Source organism: Trachypithecus francoisi, unplaced genomic scaffold, assembly GCF_009764315.1.
Source record: "Trachypithecus francoisi isolate TF-2019V2 unplaced genomic scaffold, Tfra_2.0 Lachesis_group15, whole genome shotgun sequence".
NCBI classification, from domain to species: domain Eukaryota; kingdom Metazoa; phylum Chordata; class Mammalia; order Primates; family Cercopithecidae; genus Trachypithecus; species Trachypithecus francoisi.
Window position 1 is genome coordinate 111,510,421 of NW_022681460.1, and position 24,835 is coordinate 111,535,255.

Below are 24,835 nucleotides of genomic sequence, written 5' to 3' on the forward strand. Positions count from 1 at the left end.
CTCCCCAGAGGGCCTGCCTGTGCTGGGCCCTCGAGTGTGGGCAGACAGAGGCCCTGCCTCCATTCTCCCTCCAAGGGCCCAGCCCTGGGAACAGGAAAGCACCCCAGGAGGAGAGCAGGCAAGGCGTCTGCAAGTGTCAGCCTCCCCAGGAATCACAGGGCTGTGGGAAGCAGCAATGGTTCTCACCTCTCACCACATAAACGCGTCCACTCACCTTGCCAGGGTGGCTTCCTAGGCTCCTCCCCTGTGGCCCACATGGAGGGGTGGCTGCTCATCCAGGTCACGCCCTCCCCAGCATGGAGCTGCAGTAGGGCCACGCTGGCCACCACCAGCCACCCCGCCACACAGCTGCAGCTGTGGATGGGGTCTCGGGCAGGAGTAGCAACAGCACCTGGGGGCTGGGGATGAAGTCCAGTGTGGTCCTGATCCACCCAAAGCCAGAGTTACCACACACGAGTGGCCCTGTTGGGCCTGCTCCCCACTGTCCAAAGTCCACTGGAGTCATGGTAGAACCGTCGAGACAGGACAGTGGCTCTGCCCTTGCAAGCTCATGGGTGACCGGCTCCTGCCCTCGCTTGACCCCCAGAGGAGGCGCTGATCTTCGGAGGTGCCTGGTCCCAGCAGTGACAGCCACAGGAAGCTAGTTACATGCAACTTGCTAGGGAGGCCGCTACCAGGCTGGCGCTGTGCCACTTACTCAGCAAGCCTTTCTCATCTGGCTGTTCCCATTCACACTGTGGTCACTAAAAGGAGAAGGGGAGTGTTAATCATGTCCATCAGCTCAGCCAGCAGCACCTGTTCTGAAACCTCAGCAAGCTCCCGACAGGCTGTTCTGTTTGTTCTGTTTATATACTCATGTAGGATGCAGCCACAGGGAACCCTGAACACCTGGAAAACTGGACAACATACTTTTGTCTTCAGTTGGTGGAAGACAGTGCAGGACAGTGATTCCGACAGAAGGGAAACCAGAGAGCGCGTCCTGTGACTGCAGCAGTTCCAGCCAGGAGGCGGGTTCCAGACTGCAGCACAGGGAGGGAAACTCAGCCTGACCCTGCAGCCTCTCTGAGTTGGGAAGACCGAGTTCAGAGGTCAGGGAGGCCAAGGCTGCTGCTATTGCAGGGCAGAGTCCTGGGGAGGAGGCAGCTGCACAGAGAGGCAGAGCCAAGATCTGCCCAGGGTCTCCTGGAGTCTTTAGCTGAAAACAGAGCTGTGCCTGAGTGAGAAAAAACTATATGAGAAGGCCCAGAAAAGAATCCTGAGGAAGGAGCAAACAAAAAAATCCCGAGTTCCCACGGAATATTTGGTGTTCCCACAAGCCACTGTGGAGAGATGTCCCAATTCATGGGGTATTGGGTAGACTCTGCAGAAGGGTATCACCCTTAGTGATAGAGCTAAGTCAGCTGCAGATTAAAGCAGCACCGGACCCACTGAAAAGCTCAGAAGCCTCTAAAGGATCGCTGCTTCCAAGGGACTTAACTGCATACCAGACCCAAACCCAACACTATTCAAAGAAAGTCAACAAAATTCAGCAGCCAACAATTTATTTTATTTTTTTGTAGAGACAGGGTCTCGCTATGTTGCCCAGGCTGGTCTTGAACTCCTGAGCTCAATCGATCCACCTGCCTGGGTCTCCCAAAGTGCTGGGATTACAGGCGTGAGCCACCACGCCCGTCCTACTTTTCTTACTCTTAACTGTTAACAGTTTGTTCAACCTAATAACAGCAAGAGCTAGGCATGGTGGTGCATGCCTATAGACCCAGTTAAGAGGCTGAGGCAGAATAGCTCGAGTCCAGGAGTTCTGGGCTATTTGGACTGAGTGTTTAAACTAAGTTTGGCATCAAAATGGTGACCTCCCTGGAATATGGTGAACTCCCCTCCTTAGGCACCACCAGGTTGCCTAAGGAGGGGTGAATAAGCCCATGTCAGAAAGGAAGCAGGTCAAAACTCCGGTACTGATCAGTAATGGGATTGCACTTGTGAATAGCCACTGCACTCTAGCCTGGGCCACATAGTAACTCTCTATTATTAATATTTTAAAAACCTGGGTACAATGGCTCACACCTGTTAATCCCAACACTTTGGGAGGCTAAGGTGGGTGGATAACGAGGTCATGAGTTCAAGACCAGCCTGGCTAACACGGTGAAACTCTGCCTCTACTAAAAACACAAAAACTTAGCCGGGAGTGGTGGCGGGCGCCTGTAGTCCCAGCTACTCAGGAGGCCGAGGCAGGAGAATGGCATTAACCTGGGAGGGGGAGCTTGCAGTGAGCCCAGATTGAGCCACTGCACTCCAGCCTGGGCGACAGAATGAGACTCCATCTCAAAAACAAACAAACAAACAAACAAACAAAAAAACCCTGTCTCAACAACAAAAACAAACCAGCAACAATGTATTCAATGGTTATGGTTTATGAATAAGTGAAATTAATGACGGCAATATCATAAGGGACGGTAAGGATATCATAAGGGATGGTAAGGATGAACTGGGAATGCTCTGTTAGAGGGAACTCGTACAACCCATGAAGTGGTATAGTATCAGTTGAAAGTGGAATTGGATTAGTTGTAACTGTAAATACCAAACTCAAGGGCAAAGATTTTTCTTTTCTTTTCTTTTCTTTTTTTTTTGAGATGGAGTCTCGTTCTTGTCATCCAGGCTAGAGTGCAGGGGCGCCATTTCGGCTCACTGCAACCTCTGCCTCCTGGGTTCAAGCCATGCTCCTGCCTCAGCCTCCTGAGTAGCTGGGATTACAGATTACAGGCACCTGCCCCCATCCCCAGCTAATTTTTTGTATTTTTAGTAGAGATAGGGTTTTACTATGTTAGCTAGGCTGGTCTCAAACTCCTGACCTCAGGTGATCCACCCACGTTGGCCTCCCAAAGTGCTGGGATTACAAGCATGGGCCACTGTGCCCAGCCAAAACTTTTTAAAAATATAAAATAAGAAGCATAATTCACATGCTAAGAGAGGAAAAAATGTAATCATGTAAGATGTTCATTTAAAGTCAGAGAAGGCAGGAAAAGAGTGGAAGACCAAAATAAAAAGAAAAGGGAAGAATAAAAGCAATAGAAAACAGTAATAAATACGGCAGATATTAATCTAACTGCACCAATAATCTCTTTAATTGTCAATGTTCAAGCAAATAAGAAACAGAAAATGTCAGAATATATCCAAAAATAAGACCCAAGCATGTGTTGGGTCAAAAATGAAGAGAAATAAAGACTTTCTCAGAAGAACAAAAATTAAGGGAATTTGTCATCAGTAAATCCACCTTGCAAAAAATGTTAAAAGAAGACCCAGGAAACTCACTTTAAATATAAAGACACAGGTAAATTAAAATTAAAAAGGCCGGGCGTGGTGGCTCAAGCCTGTAATGCCAGCACTTTGGGAGGCCGAGACGGGCGGATCACGAGGTCAGGAGATCGAGACCATCCTGGCTAATACGGTGAAACCCCGTCTCTACTAAAAATACAAAAACCTAGCTGGGCGAGGTGGCGGGCGCCTGTAGTCCCAGCTACTCGGGAGGCTGAGGCAGGAGAATGGCGTGAACCCGGGAGGCGGAGCTTGCAGTGAGCTGAGATCCGGCCACTGCACTCCAGCCTGGGCGACAGAGCAAGACTCCGACTCAAAAAAAAAAAAGAATTTTTTGCCTACCCCAAAGTCATGAAGATTTCCTCCTATGCCTTTTTTAGCACCTTTATTCTGTATTGGCTATTTCATTTATTTTTTTGACACAGGGTCTTGCTCTGTTGCCCAGGCTAGAGTGTGGAAGTATGATTATGACTCACTGCAGCTTTGACCTCCTGGGCTCAAGTGATTCCATTTCAGCCTAGTGAGTAGCTGGGACTACAGGCACGTGCTACCATGCTAGCTTATTTAAACAATTTTTTTTTTTTTTGTAGCAATGGGTTTCACTACACTGCCCCGGCTGGCCTTGAACCACTGGGCTCAGGCAATTCTCCTTTCTCATTCTCCCAAGTTTCAGGGACTATAGGAATATATCACCATGCCTAGCTCCATTTTTTTTTTTTTTTTTTTTTTTGAGACGGAGTCTCGCTCTGCCACTCAGGCTGGAGTGCTGTGGCCAGATCTCAGCTCACTGCAAGCTCCGCCTCCCGGGTTCACGCCATTCTCCTGCCTCAGCCTCCCGAGTAGCTGGGACTACAGGCGCCCGCCACCTCGCCCGGCTAATTTTTTTGTATTTTTTAGTAGAGACGGGGTTTCACCGTGTTAGCCAGGACGGTCTCGATCTCCTGACCTCGTGATCCGCCCGTCTCGGCCTCCCAAAGTGCTGCGATTACAGGCTTGAGCCACCGCGCCCGGCCTTTTTTCTTGTTTTTTACAGACAGAGTCTCACTTTGTCACCCAGGCTGGAATGCAGTGGCGCGATCTCGGCTCACTGTAACCCCTACCTCCAGGGCTCAAACAATTCTCCTGCCTCAGCCTCCCAAGTAGCTGAGATTACAGGCATGCACCACCACATCAGGCTAACTTTTGTATTTTAGTTAAGACAGGGTTTCACCATGTTGGCCAGGCTGGTCTCGAACTCCTAACCAGCCTGGTTATTAGGGTGGTGATCCACCCACCTAGGCCTCCCAAAGTGCTGGGATTACAGGAGTGAGCCACTGCCCCCACCCCCATTAGGTTTTAGTAAGAAAACTTGCAGGCTGGGCATGGTGGCTCACACCTGTAATGTCAGACTGTGAGAGGCTGGGGCAGGCAAATCACTTAAGCCCAGTTCGAGATCAGCCTGGGCAACATGGCAAAACCCTATCTCTACTAAAAACACACACACAAAAAAAACAAAATTAGCCAGGCGTGGTGGCACAAACCTGTATTCTCAGCTACAGAAACAGAATATAGGCTGAGGTGGGAGGACTGTTTGAGCCTGAAAGGCGGCGGTTGCAGTGACCCAAGATCCCGTTACTGTACTCCAGCCTGGGTGAATACAAAGTCAGACTCCATTTCAAAAAAAAAGAAAAAAGAGAAAAAGGAAAAAAAATTGCAAAAAAATTGTTACACAATGTTTGCTGGTTTAGGCCACCACTGGGAATGGCTGTCGGTCTAGATGTTCGGATGCTGGGCACAGTCTGCCCAGTCGGACTGCTCCATGTGGGGTACACAGTGGCTGCTAGATTCAAGGTCTTACAGGAACAGTTTCAGCCACCGTGGACTCAGCCGGGGCAGCAAGAGCATTCTGACAGGTTAGAGCTCGGCACGAGGGACACTAATCCAGTGCCTAGAGCACCACCAGGCACCTTACACAGCTGGTCGAGAAAAACTTTAATGTAAAAATAAAAACTCTAGAAGAAAACATGAGGAAAATTACTTTGTAATCTCAAAGTAGAGAAGACCTCGCTAACTAAGGACACAAAAGCCACTAACCATTTTTTGTGAGACAGAGTCTCGGTCTGTTGCCCAGGCTGGAGGGCAGTGGCAGTATAGGGTGACTGAATCCTCCGCCTCCTGGGTTCAAGCGATTCTCCTGCCTCAGCTTCCTGAGTAGCTGGGATTACAGGCGTGCACCACCACGCCCAGCTAATTTTTGTATTTTTAGTAGAGACACGGTTTCACCATATTGGCCAGGCTGGTCTTGATCTCCTGACCTCAAATTATCTGCCTGCCTTGACTTCCCAAAGTGCTGCGATTACAGGTAGTGAGCCACCACACCTGGCCTCCATACTGTTTTCTATATAGAGGTTATACTAATTTACATTCCCATCAACAGCATATAAGCATTCCCTTTTCTATGCATCCATGCCAACATCTGTTGTTTTCTGACTTTCTAATAATAGCCATTCTGACCCGTGTAAGACGGTATCTCACTGTGGTTTTGATTTGCATTTCTCTGATGATTAGTGATGTTGCGCACTTTCTCAAGTTTGTTTGCCGCTTATAAGTCTTCATTTGAGAAGTATCTGTTCTCGTCCTTTGCCTACTTTCTCTCCAATTCTGGCCTCAAGTGATCCTCCTGCCTCAGCATCCCGAAGTGCTGGGATTACAGTTGTTAGCCACCACCCAGCCTTTGCTCACTTACTAATGGTTTTTTTTTTTTTTCTTGTTGAGATCCTTGTAGATACTAGGTATTAGTCCTTTGCCAGAGGCTTTATTTGCAAATATTTTCTCCCATTCTATAGGTTGTCTATTTACTCTGTTATTTCTTTTGCTGTGTAGAATTTTTTTCATTTAATTAAGTCCCATTTGCCTATTTTTCTTCTTGTTGCATTTGCTTTTGAGGTCTTAGTCATATATTCTTTGCCTAGGCTAATATCCAGAAGAGTTTTTCCTAGGTTTTCTTCTAAGATCTTTAGAGTTTCAGGTCTTATGTTAAGTCTTTTTTTTTTTTTTTTTTTTTTTTTTTTTTTTTGAGGCGGAGTCTCGCTCTGTGGCCCAGGCTGGAGTGCAGTGGCCGGATCTCAGCTCACTGCAAGCTCCGCCTCCCGGGTTTCCGCCATTCTCCTGCCTCAGCCTCCGGAGTAGCTGGGACTACAGGCGCCCGCCACCTCGCCCGGCTAATTTTTGTATTTTTTAGTAGAGACGGGGTTTCACCGTGTTAGCCAGGATGGTCTCGATCTCCTGACCTTGTGATCCACCCGTCTCGGCCTCCCAAAGTGCTGGGATGACAGGCTTCACTTTGAGTTCATTTTTGTATGTGGTGAGAGACAGGGTATAGCTTCATTTTTCTATATATGGTTAGCCAATTTTCCCAGCACTATTTATTGAATAGGGTGTCCTTCCCCCACTGCCTATTTGTCAACTTTATTGAAGATCAGTTGGTTGTAGGCAAGTGGCATTACTTCTGGGTTCTCTATTCTGTCCCACTGATTTATGATACAAAAATATGTACAAGTACCATGCTGTTTTAGTTACTGCATGAGTAGTTAGGACCACAGGTGTGCACCACCACGCTCAGCTAATTTTTTTGGCGGGGAGGGGAGCAGGTACATTAGAGACGGAGTCTTAGTATGTTGCCCAGGCTGGTCTCAAGCAATCTTTTCCCCTCAATCTCCCAAAGGAGGCGTTGTAGTATGATTTCAAGTCAGGTAATGTGATGCCTCCAGCTTTGAAGAATCTTTGTTCATTACAACACATCATTAAGAGAATGTAAAGGTGAGCCAAACACTGGAAGAAGGTATGTGCATAAAAGTCAATTTGATTACAAAAAAACTGTAAAGCTCTACGTGGAAAAAAATTTATTAAAAATCAAACACATGGCCGGGCGTGGTGGCTCAAGCCTGTAATCCCAGCACTTTGGGAGGCCAAGACGGGTGGATCACGAGGTCAGGAGATCGAGACCATCCTGGCTAACACGGTGAAACCCCGTCTCTACTAAAAAATACAAAAAACTAGCCGGGCGACGTGGCGGGCGCCTGTAGTCCCAGCTACTCGGGAGGCTGAGGCAGGAGAATGGCGTGAACCCGGGAGGCGGAGCTTGCAGTGAGCTGAGATCCGGCCACTGCACTCCAGCCCCGTCGACAGAGCGAGACTCTGTCTCAAAAAAAAAAAAATCAAACAGCCGCTATTTGGGAGGCTGAAGTAGGGGGATCACTTGAGCCAAGGAGTTCAAGTCTAGCCTGGGCAACAGGTGAGACTCCATCTCAAAAAAAAAAACAATTTTTTTTTTTTTTTGAGACGGAGTCTCGCTCTGTCACCCAGGCTGGAGTGCAGTGGCGCGATCTCGGCTCACTGCAAGCTCCGCCTCCCGGGTTTACGCCATTCTCCTGCCTCAGCCTCCCGAGTAGCTGGGACTACAGGCGCCCGCCATCTCGCCCGGCTAATTTTTTGTTTTTTTTTAGTAGAGACGGGGTTTCACGGGTTAGCCAGGATGGTCTCGATCTCCTGACCTCGTGATCCACCCGTCTCGGCCTCCCAAAGTGCTGGGATTACAGGCTTGAGCCACCGCGCCCGGCCTACAATTTTTTTTTTAAGTCAAAGACAAATGATAAAAACTGGGAAAAAGCATTTGTAACATTGTAACACTATGATCCATTTCCATAATATAGAGTTCTTACAAATCAATAGGAAAAAGATGAATCACACAATCTTACAAATCAATAGGAAAAATATGAATCACACAATCTAAAAGCATGCAAAGCCCACAAACATGAGGTCATAGGTAAACGAGTAGCTTTTAATCCTGTGAAGAACATACTTGTTTCCTCAACGAAAGAAACGTAAAATAAAGCTATAAGACACCAATTTTTAACCGCTGAAATAGTAAAAGAACAAAATGTTTCATGATATATTCTGTGAGTGTGGATTATAAATAAAAACACATTCATTGTTAATGGAATGGAAACTGATTCAGCCTCCATTTTTTTTTTTTTTTGAGACTGAGTCTTGCTCTGTCACCTAGGCTGCAGTGCAGTGTTGTGATCTTGGCTCACTGTAACCTCCACCTCCCAGGGTAAAGCGATTCTCCTGCCTCAGTCTCCCGAGTAGCTGGAATTACAGGGGTGCGCCACCACGCCCAGTTAATTTTATATTTTTAGTAAAGACGGGGTTTCAACATGTTGGCCAGGCTGGTCTTAAACTCCTGACCTCAAGTGATCCACCCGCTTCAGTCTCCCAAAGTGCTGGGATTACAGGCATAAGCCACTGCGCCCAGCCAATTCAGCTTCTTTAGGAGGTAACCGGGTACACCCAAAAACAGTCTGATTTACCCATATCCATTGACCCAGCAATTCCACTTATGTCACAGGAATATCCTATAAATATATGTGCAAATCTGCATAAAAGTATATACAAGTATGTTCAATGCACCATTAGCCACTGTAGAAGGAAATGAAAGCAATCTAACGTCCCTTGATAGTTGATATAATAAAGTATGAATATATCCAAATGATGACATATAAGACTGCTAAATAGAATGATAGATTTATATGTAATAAGGAAAAATCTCCAAGATAGTTCATTAAGTTGCAAAAAACGAGGTTCAGAACAATGGGTAAAATGTGCTGTTTATTTACATTGGGGAAAAGCAGAGATATATGTTAATATATACTTGTATGTGCACAGAATTATCTGGAATATTTCAAGAAGCCTCTGAGGAGGGAGTTTGGAGGTCAGGGGGCCAGAAGTAGGACGGAATTTTTGTACCCTTCTGAAGCTCCTGGAAAAAAAATTAACAATGTACAGGTATTTTTTTCTAAAACAGGTAAACCAGGCAAGAGCAATGGCTCATGCCTGTAAACCCAGCACTTTGGGAGGCAGGAGGATCACCTGAGGCTAAGAGTTTAAGATCAGCCTGGGCAACATAGCAAAACCCCCATCTCTACAAAAATGTTAAAAAGTCAGTTGGGGCCGGGCGCGGTGGCTCAAGCCTGTAATCCCAGCACTTTGGGAGGCCGAGGCGGGTGGATCACGAGGTCAGGAGATCGAGACCCTCCTGGCTAACACGGTGAAACCCCGTCTCTACTAAAAATACAAAAAACTAGCCGGGCGCGGTGGCGGGCGCCTGTAGTCCCAGCTACTCGGAGGCTGAGGCGGGAGAATGGCGGGAACCCGGGAGGCGGAGCTTGCAGTGAGCCGAGATCGCGCCACTGCACTCCAGCCTGGGCGACACAGCGAGACTCCGCTCTCAAAAAAAAAAAAAAAAAAAAAAAGTCAGTTGGGTGTGGTGGCACACGCTTGTACTCTTGGTTACTTGGGAGACTGAGGCCGGAGGATTGTCTGAGCCCAAGAGTTCGAGTCTATGCTCGTGCCACCGCATTCCAGCCTGGATGACACAGCAAAACCCTGTCTCTAAAAAAATAAAAAATAGGCCAGGCACAGTGGCTCACACCTGTAATCCCAACACTTTGGGAGGCTGAGGCGGGCGGATCATGAGGTCAGGAGATCGAGATCATCCTGGCTAACACGGTGAAACCCTGTCTCTACTAACAACACAAAAAATTAGCTGGGCGTGGTGGCAGGCGCCTGTAGTCCCAACTACTCAGGAGGCTGAGGCAGGAGAATGGCATTAACCCGGGAGGCGGAGCTTGCAGTGAGCTGAGATTGCGCCACTGCACTCCAGCCTGGGTGACAGAGCGAGACTCCGTCTCAAAAAAAAAAAAAAAACTTTTTCAGTTCTTTTGGACATATCTTTAGAAGTGGAATTGCTGGATCATATGATTTTATCTTTAGCTTGTTCAGGAACCTCAAACTGTTTCCCACAGCAGCTGCACCATTTTACATTCCCTCCAGCAACGCATCAGAGTTCTACCTTCTTTACACCCTCACCAATACTTGTTTTTATTTTTTAAATTTTTTTTAGGAAATGGCTGTCCTACTGGCCATGAAGCAGTATCTCACTGTGGTTTCAATCTGCACTTCTCTAATGATTCATGATGCTGATCATGTTTTCATGTTCTTGTTGGCATCTGCCATCCTTTGGAATGTCTATTCAAGTCCCATGTCCTTTTTTTTTTTGGTCTTGGCTTCTTCACAGGACAAGTTCTACCATGCCCATTTTCTGAGTTGTCCTTTCATTGAGTTGTAAAAGTTCTTTCTATATTATGCTACTAGATTGTCTTAGTCCATTTGGGTTGCTCTTACAAAATACCGTAAGACTGGGTGGCTAATAAACAACAGAAATTCTCTGCTCTGGAGTCTGGGAAGTCCAAGATCAAGGTGTTAGCAGACTCTGTCTGGTGAAGGCCCACTTCCTCAGATGGAAGAAGGGGCAGGGGGTTTCTCTCTTGGCCCTCTTTTTCTAAAAAAATTTTTGTAGAGATGGAGTCTCATCTTGCTGCCCAGGATGGTCTCAAACTCCTGGGCCCAAGCAATCTTCCCACCTCGGCCTCCCAAAGTGCTGGGATTACAGGCATGAGCCACCACACCTGGCCACAGGGGCCTCTTTTGTAAGAGCACTAATCCTATCACCTTACGGGTAAGGATTTCACATATGAATTGGGTGACAGGAGACATAAACATTCAGACAGCAGCACAGACTCTTGTCAGGTATATGATGAACACATATCTCCCGTTCTGTGGGTTATCTTCTTATTTTCTTGATAGTGTACTTTTACACACACAAGTTTTTAATTTTGATGAAGTCCAATTCATTATTTGTTGTTGTTTCTGCTTTTAGTGTCACATCCAGAGTCTACTGCCAACTCCAAGGTCATCAAGATTTAATCCTTGTATTCTTCTTTTTTTTTTTTTTTTTGAGATGGAGTTTCACTCCTGTTGCTCAGGAGAGAGTGCAGTGGTGCGATCACAACCTCCGCCTCCTGGGTTCAAGCGATTCTCCTGCCTCAGCCTCCTGAGTAGCTGGGATTACAGGCACACGCCACCAGGCCCGGCTAATTTTGTATTTTTAGTAGAGATGCGGTTTCACCATGATGGTCAGGCTGGTCTCAAACTCCTGACCTCTGGTGATGCCAAAAGTGCTGGGATTACAGGGGTGAGCCACCACACCCAGCCTACCCTTGTATTCTTCTAAGAGGTTTATAGTTTTCACTCTTACATTGGTCTTTGATCCATTCTAAGTTAATATTTGTACATGATATGAGGTAAGGGTCTAACTTCATTCTTTTGCATGTGATATCCTGTTATCCCAGCTCCACTTGTGGAAGACACTATTCTTTCACCATCGACTAGTCTTGGCATCCTTGACAAAAATCAATTGCTCATAAATGTAGGTGTTTATTTCTAGACTCTCACTTTTCTTCCACTGACCCATATGCCTATCCTTATGCTAGTACAGTACCACACAGTCTTGATTACTATCGCTTATAATAAGTTTTGATATAAGGAAGTATTTCTTGAAAAAGAACAAAGAGGCTGTTAGGGTTTTGGGTATTAGGAGCCCCTTGCAATTCCATATGAATTTATTTTATTTATTTAATTAATTTATTTATTTACTTCAGACAGAGTCTCACTCTATCACCAGGCTGGAATGCAGTGTTGTGATCTTGGCTCACTGCAACCTCCATCTCCTGGGTTTAAGGGATTCTCCTGCCTCAGCCTTCCAAGTAGCTGGGACTACAGGCACCCACCGCCACGCCTAGCTAACTTTTGTATTTTTAGTAGAAACGGGGTTTCACCATGTTGGCCAAGCTGGTCTCGAACTCCTGACCTCAAGTGATCTACCTTCCTCAGCCTCCCAAAATGCTGGGATTACAGGTGTGAGCCACCACACCCGGCCAATTCCATATGAATTTTAACATCAGTTTTTCCACTTCTGCAAAAAAATTAAAAGGTTGTTGGGATTTTGATAGGGATTATGCTGGCAGATACTTTGGGGGTTGTTTTGCTGTCTTAAATCTCCCTTAAATTTGTCTAGCAGAATAGACAGAGCAAACTCACACAAAGGCAGCAGTGGCAGGCAGCACACTAAGAGAAATGCAGTGTAACTCATCTCGAATAACTTTTGTATACTTATACATGTAAAAACAGTTATTTCCTCTCCTGATTTCAACAATTTTAGCAGTCTAGAAAATGTGAATATACAACAGTAAATGAAAGTTAACATGACCAAAGAACTGAGGAGACAATTCTTTCCTTGTTCAACCTGCCATCTCCCCAACCCGTCAAGATAAATGAGCGGGAGGTGGACAGGTTATGACTTTACAATTTATAATCAAACCACAGACCTGGGATAAGGGCCCTTCAATTCATCCTCCGAACTGTGTAAAGCATTAACTCTGTGGGAGATGCCAGAAGCTTTTAAAAAGGAAATATTCCAGGAGGGTAAGGACGTTATAATCACAGTATCTTCAACCTTTGCCTTTTTCCCCTGAACCCCAAAATTACCGACTCATACGAACTGGGAAAACAGCACATCTATTTGGAGTACCACAATTTTTTCATGTACTTCTGCATCCATTTTCTCTTTCAGATAAATCCTGTAAAGTTAACCAAACACAAGGACTGTCTGCACCTTTTAATATCTGACATCTTTCATCTCCCTGGTTGTTTTGACAATGCAGTGGGTTTCCGCCTCAGATGCTGACAGGGAACGCACAATACTATTCCTACTGAAATAACATCCATCTAGTAACACTGTTTCTCAACACTGCCCCTCAACTTAGTCACACTGGGTGACTTCTGACTAACAGCATGAACCCCAGGGCTTCTGCCAGAGTTAACAATCACAATAGGGTCTAGGACAAGGCAGCTCCCATTGTTCACCTTGGGCCCCAAGAAGCAGCTGCCCCAGTTATGGATGGCTCTGTTCCTTGAAGGGAGGAATTTATGTATAATTCAAAATCCCATGCACCACCCTGACCCAGGTCTGGGCGTCTCTCCTATACTTAGCCTACAGTGTTCAGCTGGTGCTGGTTACATGCAGCGCTTCACAATCTTGAGAACATCAGAATCATCTGTGAAACTTTCAAAAGACACAGGTTGAAAGATTTATTCAGTAGGCCTTAGAGTAGTGTCCCTGACTTTCCAATTAAAAAAAAATTCCACAGGTGACTCAGTTGAGAATCTCAGGTTTCAGAAAATTCTCTCCTCTAAACCACACTTCAACTAATTTATTTTACGTAAATAAATAATAGAGCCAGATTTGGGGTTGGGGGAGGGAGGTAGAAGAGACTTTCTTCACTAGGCCTCTAAGAGATTTAAATCCTAAATAGGAAACAGGCACTTCATTTTCAGTCTGACTGGAAAAAAATAATTTCTACCATTACAACTATCCTTCATATCATCCCAGCCATATCCATGTTTATTAGCTGTTTAAAAAATTTTTCTGGCCGGGCGCGGTGGCTCAAGCCTGTAATCCCAGCACTTTGGGAGGCCGAGACGGGTGGATCACAAGGTCAGGAGATCGAGACCATCCTGGCTAATACGGTGAAACCCCGTCTCTACTAAAAAAATACAAAAAACTAGCCGGGCGTGGTGACGGGCGCCTGTAGTCCCAGCTACTCGGGAGGCTGAGGCAGGAGAATGGCGTAAACCCGGGAGGCGGAGCTTGCAGTGAGCCGAGATCGCGCCACTGCACTCCAGCCTGGGTGACAGAGCGAGACTCCGTCTCAAAAAAAAAAATTTTCTGTATTTTATGATATTTTGAAATCTTAAAAATCTTGCTGGCAGGGAGACTGCCTCTCCCAGAGCTAATTCCTCAAGGTAGTAAACAACTTACTTCGGAGCGTGCGTCTCACAGGCACCTCAACCACCCCTTGTATCTAACTCGCACACACCAAGCCAGTCTTTCTCCTGCCCTAAATCCTCCATGGCCAGGTACCAAGCAACTAGAGACCACCCAAAGGCAAAGCCTGACGGAATTATTTAAATTATCCAATCCTAAAATGTTTACTCCACCCTGACTTGCTATTCCTGAGGAACCCCATAAAGGCTCTGGCCTAGACTTTCTCCTTGTTCCTACCTTTTCCTCCTAACCAAAAGTTGATGCCTCCCTTGTGGCTCTGAATGTGGTGGCATGCCTCCTTTTCTTGAGAAATGTAAGTAAGAAATGGTTTCAGGCCGGGCGCGGTGGCTCATGCCAGTAATCCCAGCCCTTTGGGAGGTCTAGGCAGGAAGATCGCCTGAGGTCAGGAGTTCGATACCAGCCTGCCCAACCTGGTGAAACCCCATCTCTACTAAAAATACAAAAAATTACACCAGGTGCGGTGGTTCACGCCTGTAATCCCAGCACTCTGGGAGGCCAAGGCGGGCAAATCACGAGGTCAGGAGATCGAGACCGTCCAGGCTAACACAGAGAAACCCCGTCTCTACTAAAAATACAAAAAATTAGCCGGGCATGGTGGCGGGCACCTGTACTCCCAGGTATTCGGTAGGCTGCGGCAGGAGAATGGTGTGAACCCAGGAGGCAGAGCTTGCAGTGAGCCAAGATCGCACCAGTGTATTCCAGTCTGGGAGACAGAACTACACTTTGTCTCAAAAAAAAAAAAAAAAAAATTAGCCGGGTGCGGTTGTGGGTGCCTGTAATCCCAGCTATATGGGAGGCTAAAGCAGGAGAATCATTCAAGGGAGGTGGAGGTTGCACACACCACTGTGCTCCAGCCTGGGCAACAAGAGCCCAACTCCGTCGAGAAGCAAGGGAAGGAAGGAATGGAGGAAGGAAGGAGGAAGGAGGAAGGGCAGAAGGAGGAAGGAGGAAGGGAGGAAGGAAGGAAGGAATTATTTCAACAGCACTGGCCTCTCCACGTTGTCACTCCGTCTCCTCTATAAAGTCCCAAGATACCCTGCCCTACCCATGCCTCTGGGCTGCTTATCATTCTTACTCTGTCTACTTTATCCAACTGGAAGCCGTATTACAAACAAACTTAGATTTCCAAGCCAGAGAGCAAGTAAACACCTCCTACATCCTTCATCAAGGAAAACCTCTTGGAAGGTTCTGAAGCTCAACATTCAGAATTGAATGTAGTCTTACCCAGTAATACCACTCCTAGAACACAAAAACTTGTGCTAAGAACACCAATGTTCATAGTAGCATTATTTCTAACAGCCAAAAAGTAAAAACATCCATATGCCCATCACCTAATAAATGGATAAACAAAACATGATCTATCCATACACGTGATTATGTAGCCATGAAAAGGCATGAAGTACTCATTCATGCTACATGGATGAACCTTGAAAACATGCTTAATAAAAGCCCAGCAGAAAAGGCCAAGTATCACATCATTCCATTTACATAAAATGTACTGCACTCAATAGGCAAAACCACAGAGACAGAAGGCCGATTAGTGATTGCCAGGAGATGGAGTCAGGGGAATTGGGGAGTGACTACTAATGGGTATGGTAGGTTCCATTTGGGGTTTTACAACATTCTGGAATCAGCGATGATGGCCGCAAATCCTGTGAATGTACTGAAAACCACTGAATGTATACTTCAAGTGTGAATTTTGTGATATTTGTGTCTTTTAAAAAACATATTGTTTGCCCTGCAAACGGATTCCTTTACACTTCTCCTGTGTTCATTATTTCAGTGACTGGAAGCACACTACTCAGATGCTAAGGCCAGAAACCGGCAAATCGTTAACAATTGGGTCATGACTACGCTCAATATTTCTCCATGCTTTTCGCTCCACTTCCTAATTCGGGCCGCCATCACTTTTCATCTAGATTATGTAATAGCCTCCTAATGGGTGTCCTGGCCTCATCTGTTCTCACTGTAATTAGGCCTTTACAAACACAATCTTACGCCGGGCGTGGCGGCTCACACCCGTAATCTCGGCGCTTTGGGAAGCAGAAGCGGGAGGATCTCTTGAGGGCAGGGTTCGAGATTAGCCTGGGCAACATAGTGAGCCCTCCCGTCTCTACTTAAAAAAAAAAAAAAAAAAAAGCCAGGAGCGGTGGCTCACGCCTGTAATCCCAACACTTTGGGAGGCCGAGGCGGGCGGATCACCTGAGGTCAGGAGTTGGAGACCAGCCTGGGCAACACGGTGAAACCCAGTCTCTACTAAAAACACAAAAATTAGCCGGGCGTGGTGACGGGCGCCTGTAATCCCAGCTACTTGGGAAGGTAAGGCACAAGAATCGCTCGAATCCGGGAGAGAGGTTGCAGTGAGCTGAGATAGCAGCACTGCACCCCAGCGTGGGCAACAAGAGCAGAACTCCGTCTCAAAAAACAAACAACAAAAAACCTTCAATGGCTCCCGACGACCCCAAGTTGAAGCTCAAAGCCTTAATACGATGTGTAAAGTCCCTCAAATGGCAAGCCGTGGCAAACCTCTGCCACCTTTCCCTCAGGCCCTGGCTGGCTTCACCCTAGCCCTGCGGAAGAGCTCGGGCATGCCCTCCAGGCCGCTGCAGCGCGATATAATCCCCCCTTCACGTAGCTAACCCTCCCCGACCTCCAGGCCTCGACTCTCACGCCACCCCACCTGAGAGGAAGATTCCCGGGCCCCCAGGCCAGATTTCGTGCCTCTCCCGGTTCCCCTCACCCTGTCCACTCTCCGCTCCACAGGCAGGTATGCCCAAAGGGGGCCGCCACTGTATCCGCGAACATTTCCTGAGCGAGCTGGGGAGGAACCAGACTTTATCTCAATGCTAACACAGTGCCCTAAACTTGCCCTAACTCTTTATTAAAACTAATAGACCCCATCTGCCGCACGCGCCGCTTCCGCCTCGCCCCGCCTCCTTCCGACCGGAAGTGCTGGCTGCCGCGCGCCGCGCCCGGAGCCGCAGAGGAAGACGGGAAGTGAGGCTGCCGCTCCCCCGCGCGCGCCCGCTCTGCGCCTGCGCGCAGGCAATTCTCCGCGGGGGCGCGGGCGGCGCATGCGCAGGCGCGTGAGTCTCCGTTAAGAAGGTGCCGCGGCGGCGCCGGAGGTAGGAGGAGCCGGGCTGTGGGGTTGGGAGTCTGCACCAGGGAGGTGGAGGTCCTGTCACCTCGAGCCTTTCTCGCTCTCCTTAGGGAGGAGAGCCTTTCTCTCCTGTCTCCCTCGCTGACTCCGTGGCCTCTGCAGGCCCGCAGCCCCGACGGAGAGGCAGGAGCCGGGCTCGGGTGGAGAGGGGCCGGGGCCCGCCTGGAGGGAGGAGGGTGGCTGATCTGTATCCCCACGGCGGTCTCAGTCCGGGCCAGTCCGGGGATCGGGGTTCTCCATCTGACTTTAGTGCCGTTAGAGTCTTTGGCAGCCCTTTTCCCAGGCGAGGAATCCCTCAGCCCCTTTCCGTAGGTCGCCGGGTTGGGGGAAGAGGGAGGGTCCGCCCCTCACCGATCCATTCATTCATCCCGCTCCTGCTGTGGGCCATGCGCTGCGGTAGGTACCAAGCGAGGAGGCACAAGTCCCCTTCCCTCTGGAAACCTGTGGGCTTGCAGGATCCTTTATGTCATTCAGTAAATATTGATCGGGCACTTATAGGAGGAGATAGACTGTTGTGAGGTTCATATCTACAGAAATGCAGAGATCAACACAGTTGTGGAGGGTGGCATTTGTTCCAGCCGCTCCCCACATCCAACAGGATAAAATTCACTTTGCCTAGTCTGACCTTCCAGGCCCTTGTGAGCCGATCCCTGCCTCTCCCCGCAGCCTTTTCTCGTACACTTTTCTGTCTACTCCCATTATACCAAACTCTTTGCAATTCATGAATTCAACAAGTAGTTGTCGAGCACTTACTTCAAGTCAGGCACCGGATCAGCCAAAGAGGATGCAACGTGAAATAGATGGATCTCTACCCTCCTGAAGTGTTGAGCTTAATGGGGGACAGATAATAAGCCGATGAATAAAAATACAAGAGCGGATAGTTTGGAACGACGCTTCCTAGGTTTGATCCTAGCCCTGCCACTTTGAAAGCTGTTCCTGAACTAGCTTTGAGCCAGTTCCTTATTCTGCTTGCGCGTGTTTCCTTGCTGTAAAGAGAGGATGACAAGAGATTCCACCATATAGGTTTCTTGTAAGGATTAAATGAGTTTGACTTGAAAAACAATTGGAACAGTGCTTGGCACACAGTAAGCATTCAATAGATATTATCTGTTTCATATGATTATAACCTATGACAGATGCCATTGTGAAAACGGTGGACGATGATAGGGATGCGGATGGAGAGGGTCCATAAAGGATTAGAGGACACTTCTCTGAGGGGAAGACCCAGAAGAGAATGAGCCAGCCATACAACGTAGATTCTAGGTAGGGGTATTTTCAGCTCTGGAAAACAAAATGATTAATCAGATTCCTTGGACAGTGGAGATTGCATTATTGTATTTCAAAGGAATAACTTTCTGCCATTGGGTCATTCAGTTTTGATTTTTGAACCACACTAAGCATGCGCCAAAGTAAATAGCCATGCCCACAAGGCCCAACCTTTGTATAGAGGGGACATTCTAGTCATCCAGGTTTGGAGAGCCTTGCTGGGTTGAGAAGATAAGGAAAAGTGACCTTTTGTCTCCTGAGTGTTCATGAGAATATAGTTTCTCTTCCTGTCTCTTATGTTGCAGTATTTACAGAAAGAGCCTCTTAAACAGCCAGGGGTCTTAAATCAGTGTAGGAGATAGTTTTCCTAGATTTGGGGATCATCCTGTTTCTATGGTGATTGCCTTTCATGGGGTTTGCTCCCTGAATTTCAGTTAAGGAAACACTCTCCCAAGATGCACATATTTTAATACCTGTGGAAGAACATGCTTTGGCAGGTTTCTAGATCCTTCGGTCGTGATGTCTGATAGGACGGTTAGACCATGTTAACCAGGCTAGACTGAGTATTTGACAGTATTGTTACTCTGAAGACTTTCCCCTCACCCCACATGCCCTTGTCCCTCCCTGGAAGAACTGGCATAAAATGACAATGTCTGATTACACTTACATGCTTTTGGTTTTCCACAGATGTGAAATTAAGTGAACCATATATGTTTCATCATCGTGGAGATCTTGGAGAATTATCTGAGCACCAGGTTCATATGTATTCAATCTAGAGGCATCTATTAGACAACAAAACAAACACTCTTTCAATTGTAGACTTTATTTATTTATTATTATTATTTTTTGAGATAGAGTTTTGCTCTAGTTGCCCAGGTTGGAGTGCAGTGGCACGATCTTGACTCATTGCAATCTCCGTCTCCCAGGTTCAAGGGATTCTCTTGCCTCTGCCTCCCGAGTAGCTGGGATTACAGGCGTCTGCCAGCACACCTGGCCAATTTTTTGTATTTTCAGTTGAAACGAGGTTTCACCATATTGGCCAGGCTGGTCTCGAACTTCTGACCTCAGATGATCCACCCCCATCCTCCTCCAAAAGCGCTGGGATTACAAGCGTGAGCTACCGCACCCGGCCCAGTTGTGGACTTTAACAGAGGGAAGCTTTAAACATGTTTAACCACAGGCCCAATTTGAACAAAGATACTTCAATCATTATAGAGAGGAAAACAGTACTCTTTGTTCAATTGTGCAAACTCTCCAAGTATCTAATTGAGAAGTAGAGAGGAACCGTAATGAAACTGTGAGTGTGAATGAGGCTCAGCTAGGCTTCTACTTGGGTTCACTTTCTCATCTGTCTGCATGTCCTGGGATTGACCCTCGCTCCTCTGAAGACCAGCCTGAAAGCCTTAAAACTGGTCAGTGATGGATGAGTCTGATGAGGACTTTAAAGAACTCTGTGCTAGCTTTTTCCAAAGGGTGAAAAAACATGGAATCAAGGAAGTGTCAGGAGAAAGGAAGACACAAAACGCCTCCTCAAACGGCACTCAGATAAGACGCAAATTGAAAAGGACCAAACAAACTGCTACCAAGACCAAAACCCTTCAAGGCCCTGCAGAGAAGAAACCTCCCTCTGGCAGCCAGGCCCCTAGGACTAAAAAGCAAGGGGTAACCAAATGGCAAGCAAGTGAACCAGCCCTCTCTGTGAATGGGGAGGCGGGTGTGCTTGCCTCTGCTCCAGATCAGCCTGTGCTCTGGGAAACAGCACAAAACACCCAGACGGGTAACCAGCAAGAACCATCGCCAAACCTTTCCAGAGAGGAAACCAGAGGTAATTTGTACTCTTTTAAACCGGGGGCTGGAAAACTTTATGGAAAGAGCCAGATTGTAAATATTTTGGCTTTGTAGGCCATACAGACTCTGTCACAACTCTGCTGTCATAGTGAGAAAGCAGGCGTGGACAATATGGAAAGGAACAGGCATGGCCACATGCCAGTAAAACTTTATTTACAAAAATAGGCAGCCAGCCACATGACCATAGTTTGCTAACTCTTGGTTTATTTTTATTTTTATTTTTTTTAATTTTTAAGCTTAAAAAAAATTTAGAGCTGGAGGGCTCACTATGTTGCCCAGGCTGGTCTTGAACTCCTGGGCTCAAGCAATCCTCATGCCTCAGCCTTTCAAAGTGCTGGGATTACAGGCATGAGCCACTGCACCCAGTTGACTCCTGGTTTAAACAACAGTCAAGAAAAATATAACCCCTGTGTGAATTGTTCACATGATTATGTTTGGAGTCCTCTGCTCTTTCAGAATTTCCTGTGAAATTCTGTTATGTGGTTGACATGAGTTACACAAACACAATAACGTTGCTTCTCTTGTTTTCTTGAATTTATTCCAAAGTGGGTAAGTTGGACCGGGCCAGCCAATTTGGAGAGGCCGCTGAGAGGGCCGCATGAGGGCGCTGTGCGGGCTCAAGTCCCAGGAGAATCTTCAGGTTTTTTGTTTCTCTCTCAGAAGACCTTTTAATCTTTTCCTTTGTTATTGTCACTGATTTATTTACTTACTTCGTTTTTAGAGACAGGGTCTTGGTCTGTCACCCAGGCTGGAGTGCAGTGGCACTATCATAGCTCACTGCAGCCTTGACCTCCCAGGTTCAAGCAGTCCTCTCTGCCTCAGTCTCCCGAGTAGCTGGGACCACAGGCACCCACCACTGCAGCTGGATAATTTTTTAACGGTTTGTTTAAAGCAGTTTTCTTGCTCTGTTGCCCTTGATATACTGAGCTATGTGCTTAGTACACATTCTTCATGCAAAACTGAAAACCAGCTTTGCATGTGTAATACACCATGGGCTCTCTGAGCTCCTGAGTTCTGTTTCTAAATTTTCCTTGCCCTGACTTCCTGATCTTAAGAACCTCTCAGTAGAGTGGTGGTAGAGTCTCAGGTCGCAGAGACTGCTGGAAGGCGTCAACAGTGTTGCCTCACCAACGTTACTGGTCTCTCGTGCTCTTTTCCAGTCAGATGAAATCTATGCGTGGTTCCCCCAAAACACGTATCCATGCGCACACCTGCAGAACTGGCATACAGCTTCATGGGGTTCCTGGATCCCCATTGAAGATCTGTGGATCCCAAGTTAAAGAAGAACTGATCGGGGCCGGGCGCGGTGGCTCAAGCCTGTAATCCCAGCACTTTGGGAGGCCGAGACAGGTGGATCACAAGGTCAGGAGATCGAGACCATCCTGGCTAACACGGTGAAACCCCGTCTCTACTAAAAAGTACAAAAAACTAGCCGGGCGAGGTGGCGGGCGCCTGTAGTCCCAGCTACTCGGGAGGCTGAGGCAGGAGAATGGCGTGAACCCGGGAGGCGGAGCTTGCCGTGAGCTGAGATCCGGCCACTGCACTCCAGCCTGGGCGACAGAGCAAGACTCTGTCTTAAAAAAAAAGAACTTATCTAGGACATAAACCTTTGTCGTTAATATTTCTTTAATAATAGCTTTATTGGGGTATAATTGACATTCCATTAAATTCACCCTTTAAAAGGGTGTGGCTCAGTGGTTTTTAGTATATTCACAGAGTTGTCCAACTCCACCACTACCTAACTTGAGAACAGTTTTATCCTAAAAATAAACCCTGTGCTCATTAGCAGTCACATCCCATTCCCCTCCTGTCATTGATATTTATGTCTGTATTGCCATAAACAAAGAGGTTACCAACAAGCAACCAGTCCTCTTCACATTTGTGAGTCAAACCTAAACTAGTTGATAAAGGACGCCTGAAACTTGCGTCTAACCTGTATCTGGTGGAAAAGTCTTTTATTTCTCCAGCTACAACAGATGGTTGTGAATATTTCCCTCCTTGCCAGAGAATGCACCCAACAGCAACTCTCAGCCTCCTCCTTCCTGTTTGACAACAGCAGTGCCAAGTCCCTCCAAACCCCGCACAGCACAATTGGTCCTAGAGCGAATGCAGCAGTTCAAGAGAGCAGACCCCGAGCGTTTGAGACATGCATCAACAGAGTGCTCCCTCGAGGCTGCACAGGAAGAAAATGTCCCAAAGGATCCTCAAGAGGAGATGATGGCGAGGAATGGTATGACAGGTGTGTTTCTGTCTTCCACACAGAGATAGTTTATTAATATAGCTGAGGAAGGGAGGCAGGAAGGAATCAGCATTTGTTGGGTTTCTTCTGTGGATAGGCTCTCTGCGAGATGTTTTACCTTTGCCACTTCACTGGATCTAGCCAGAGATTGAAGAGTCTCTGGGCTCATTTCCCACCTAGCGTCCTTGATAAGGTACCTCTTCCTCTTCCTCTTTTTTTTTTTTTTTTTTTTTCTGAGACAGAGCCTTGCTCCGGGCTGGAGTGCAGTGGCATGATCTCGGCTCACTGCAACCTCCACCTCCCAGGTTCAAGCAATTATCTTTCCCCAGCCACTGGGTTTACAGGCATGCGCCACCACACCTGGCCAATTTTTGTATTTTTAGTAGAGACAGGGTTTCGCCAAATTGGCCAGGCTGATCTCGAACTCCTGACAAGTGATCTGCCTACCTCAGCCCCCCAAAGTGCTAGAATGACAGGTGTGAACCATTGCACCTGGCCCTCTTCCTTTTTTTTTTTATTTGAGATGCAGTCTTGCTCCGTTGCCCAGGCTGGAGTGCGGTGGCACGATCTCAGCTCACTGCAAGCTCCGCCTCCCGGGTGCAAGCCATTCTCCTGCCTCCGCCTCCAGGTAGCTGGGACTACAGGCACATTCCACCATGCCTAGCTAATTTTTGTGTTTTTAGTAGAGATGGGGTTTCACCATGCTGGCCGGCCAGGCTGTTCTCAAACGCCTAACCTTGTGATCTGCCTGCCTCAGCCTCCCAAAGTGCTGGGATTACAGACGCGAGCCACTGTGCCTAGCCAAATATACATATTTTTCTTCCATATTATCTGAAGGTAAGTTATAGACATCAGGAGCCTTCACCCCTAGATTCTGCTGCATAACTACAATACCATTATCACGCTTAATTCCATAATAGTGCCTGGCATCCAGTTCAAATTCAAATTTCCCCAGTTGTCTCAAGGTTATTTTTTGTAGCTGGTTTCTTTTTTTTCTGGACAAGGATTCAGTAAGTTCACATGCTGCATATTGCTGTAGCTCAGCAGTCTCCTAAGGTCTAGATTCTAGAATAGTCCACTTGTTTTCTTTTGTTTTCCATGACACTGACTTTTTTTTTTTTTTGACAGAGCCTTGGCTAGAGTGCAGTGGCGTGATCTCGGCTCACTGCAACCTTGGCCTCCCGGGTTCAAGCTATTCTCGTGCCTTGGCCTCCTGAGTAGCTGAGATTACAGGCACCCACCACCACATGCGGCTAATTTTTTTGTATTTTTAGTAGAAACGGGGTTTCGCCATGTTGCCCAGGCTGGTCTTGAACTCCTGAGCTCAGGCGATCTGCCCTCCTCAGCCTCCCAAAGTGTTAGGATTAGAGGTGTGAACCACTGCACCCAACCCCATGACACTGAGTTTTTGAAGAGGCTAGGCTAATTGTATTATAAGATTTCCCACTCTCTGGATTTGTTTATTTCTTTATGGGATCCTTTAAATCCTTCCTCTAACCCTTGGGTTGCCCCACTCTGAGTGGATTAGAGGCTCATTGGCTCCAGGTGAGAGCGTGTGGAGACAGTGCCCCATAGCTGCTGTGTACTTGGTGTAGCACCAGCCCAATAAGCATAATAATGCCAGGTGCTTCTGTTCTCCATCCCTGAAACAATATGGATTCTCATTTCTGATGAAAATTTACAAAAGGAAAAGAAATAGGAAGAAACCATTATTGGCGGACCTAGAGCTTAATAAGTATGCAGGCTCTTGGCATTGCATTGCAGATTTCACTTCAGTAACACCGAGAAGTGTCAGGCCGCCCCAGGGTCCACAGCAGGCAGTGATTTGATGTCCTGCTGAGGCATCAGTCCTGGATGCACATGTGAGGTGTAGAGGAGGCACCCAGCTGGTGTGAACTCCACCCCTGCCCAGCATTTGACTCAGTTCTCTCTGTATCTTCACATCACACCCAGCAAGCTCTCAGAAAGAGATAAACCATTTCTTTGTTAAGAAATCAAACCAGGCTGGATGCGGTGGCTCATACCTGTAATCCCAGCACTTTGGGAGGCCAAGGCGGGCAGATCACCTGAGGTCAGGAATTCAGGACCACCCTGGCCAATATGGTAAAACCCCGTCTCTACTAAAAATTAGCCAGGTGTGGTGGTGTGCACCTGTAATCCCAGCTACTGAGGAGGCTGAGGCAGGAGAATCACTGGGACCTGGGAGGCGGAGGTTGCAATGAGCTGA

At 47.2% G+C, this 24,835-nt stretch overlaps 1 protein-coding gene and 1 long non-coding RNA gene across 9 annotated transcripts in view; one reads left to right on the plus strand and one right to left on the minus strand.

The window, feature by feature from the left end:
• LOC117097729 overlaps positions 1-17,023 on the minus strand; it is a 30,253-nt gene extending 13,230 nt beyond the window's left edge. For both annotated transcript variants that reach the window (XR_004443045.1, XR_004443046.1), the window contains exons 1-2: positions 16,836-17,023; positions 187-743 (exon numbers count right to left, since the gene is read on the minus strand). This is a non-coding gene — a long non-coding RNA (uncharacterized LOC117097729). The remainder of the gene's footprint in view (positions 1-186; positions 744-16,835) is intronic.
• Positions 17,024-17,146: 123 nt separating this feature from the next.
• SLX4 (SLX4 structure-specific endonuclease subunit) overlaps positions 17,147-24,835 on the plus strand; it is a 29,822-nt gene continuing 22,133 nt past the window's right edge. For 5 of the 7 annotated variants that reach the window (XM_033235923.1, XM_033235924.1, XM_033235929.1 and 2 more), the window contains exons 1-3: positions 17,147-17,220; positions 19,209-20,346; positions 22,375-22,599. In XM_033235923.1, the coding sequence (XP_033091814.1) occupies positions 19,941-20,346; positions 22,375-22,599 (631 nt within the window). In that variant the 5' untranslated portion in view covers positions 17,147-17,220; positions 19,209-19,940. Of the gene's footprint in view, positions 17,221-17,240; positions 17,652-18,385; positions 18,519-19,208; positions 20,347-22,374; positions 22,600-24,835 lie in introns of those variants that run through there. The other 2 variants (XM_033235922.1, XM_033235921.1) reach the window with 2 other exon arrangements.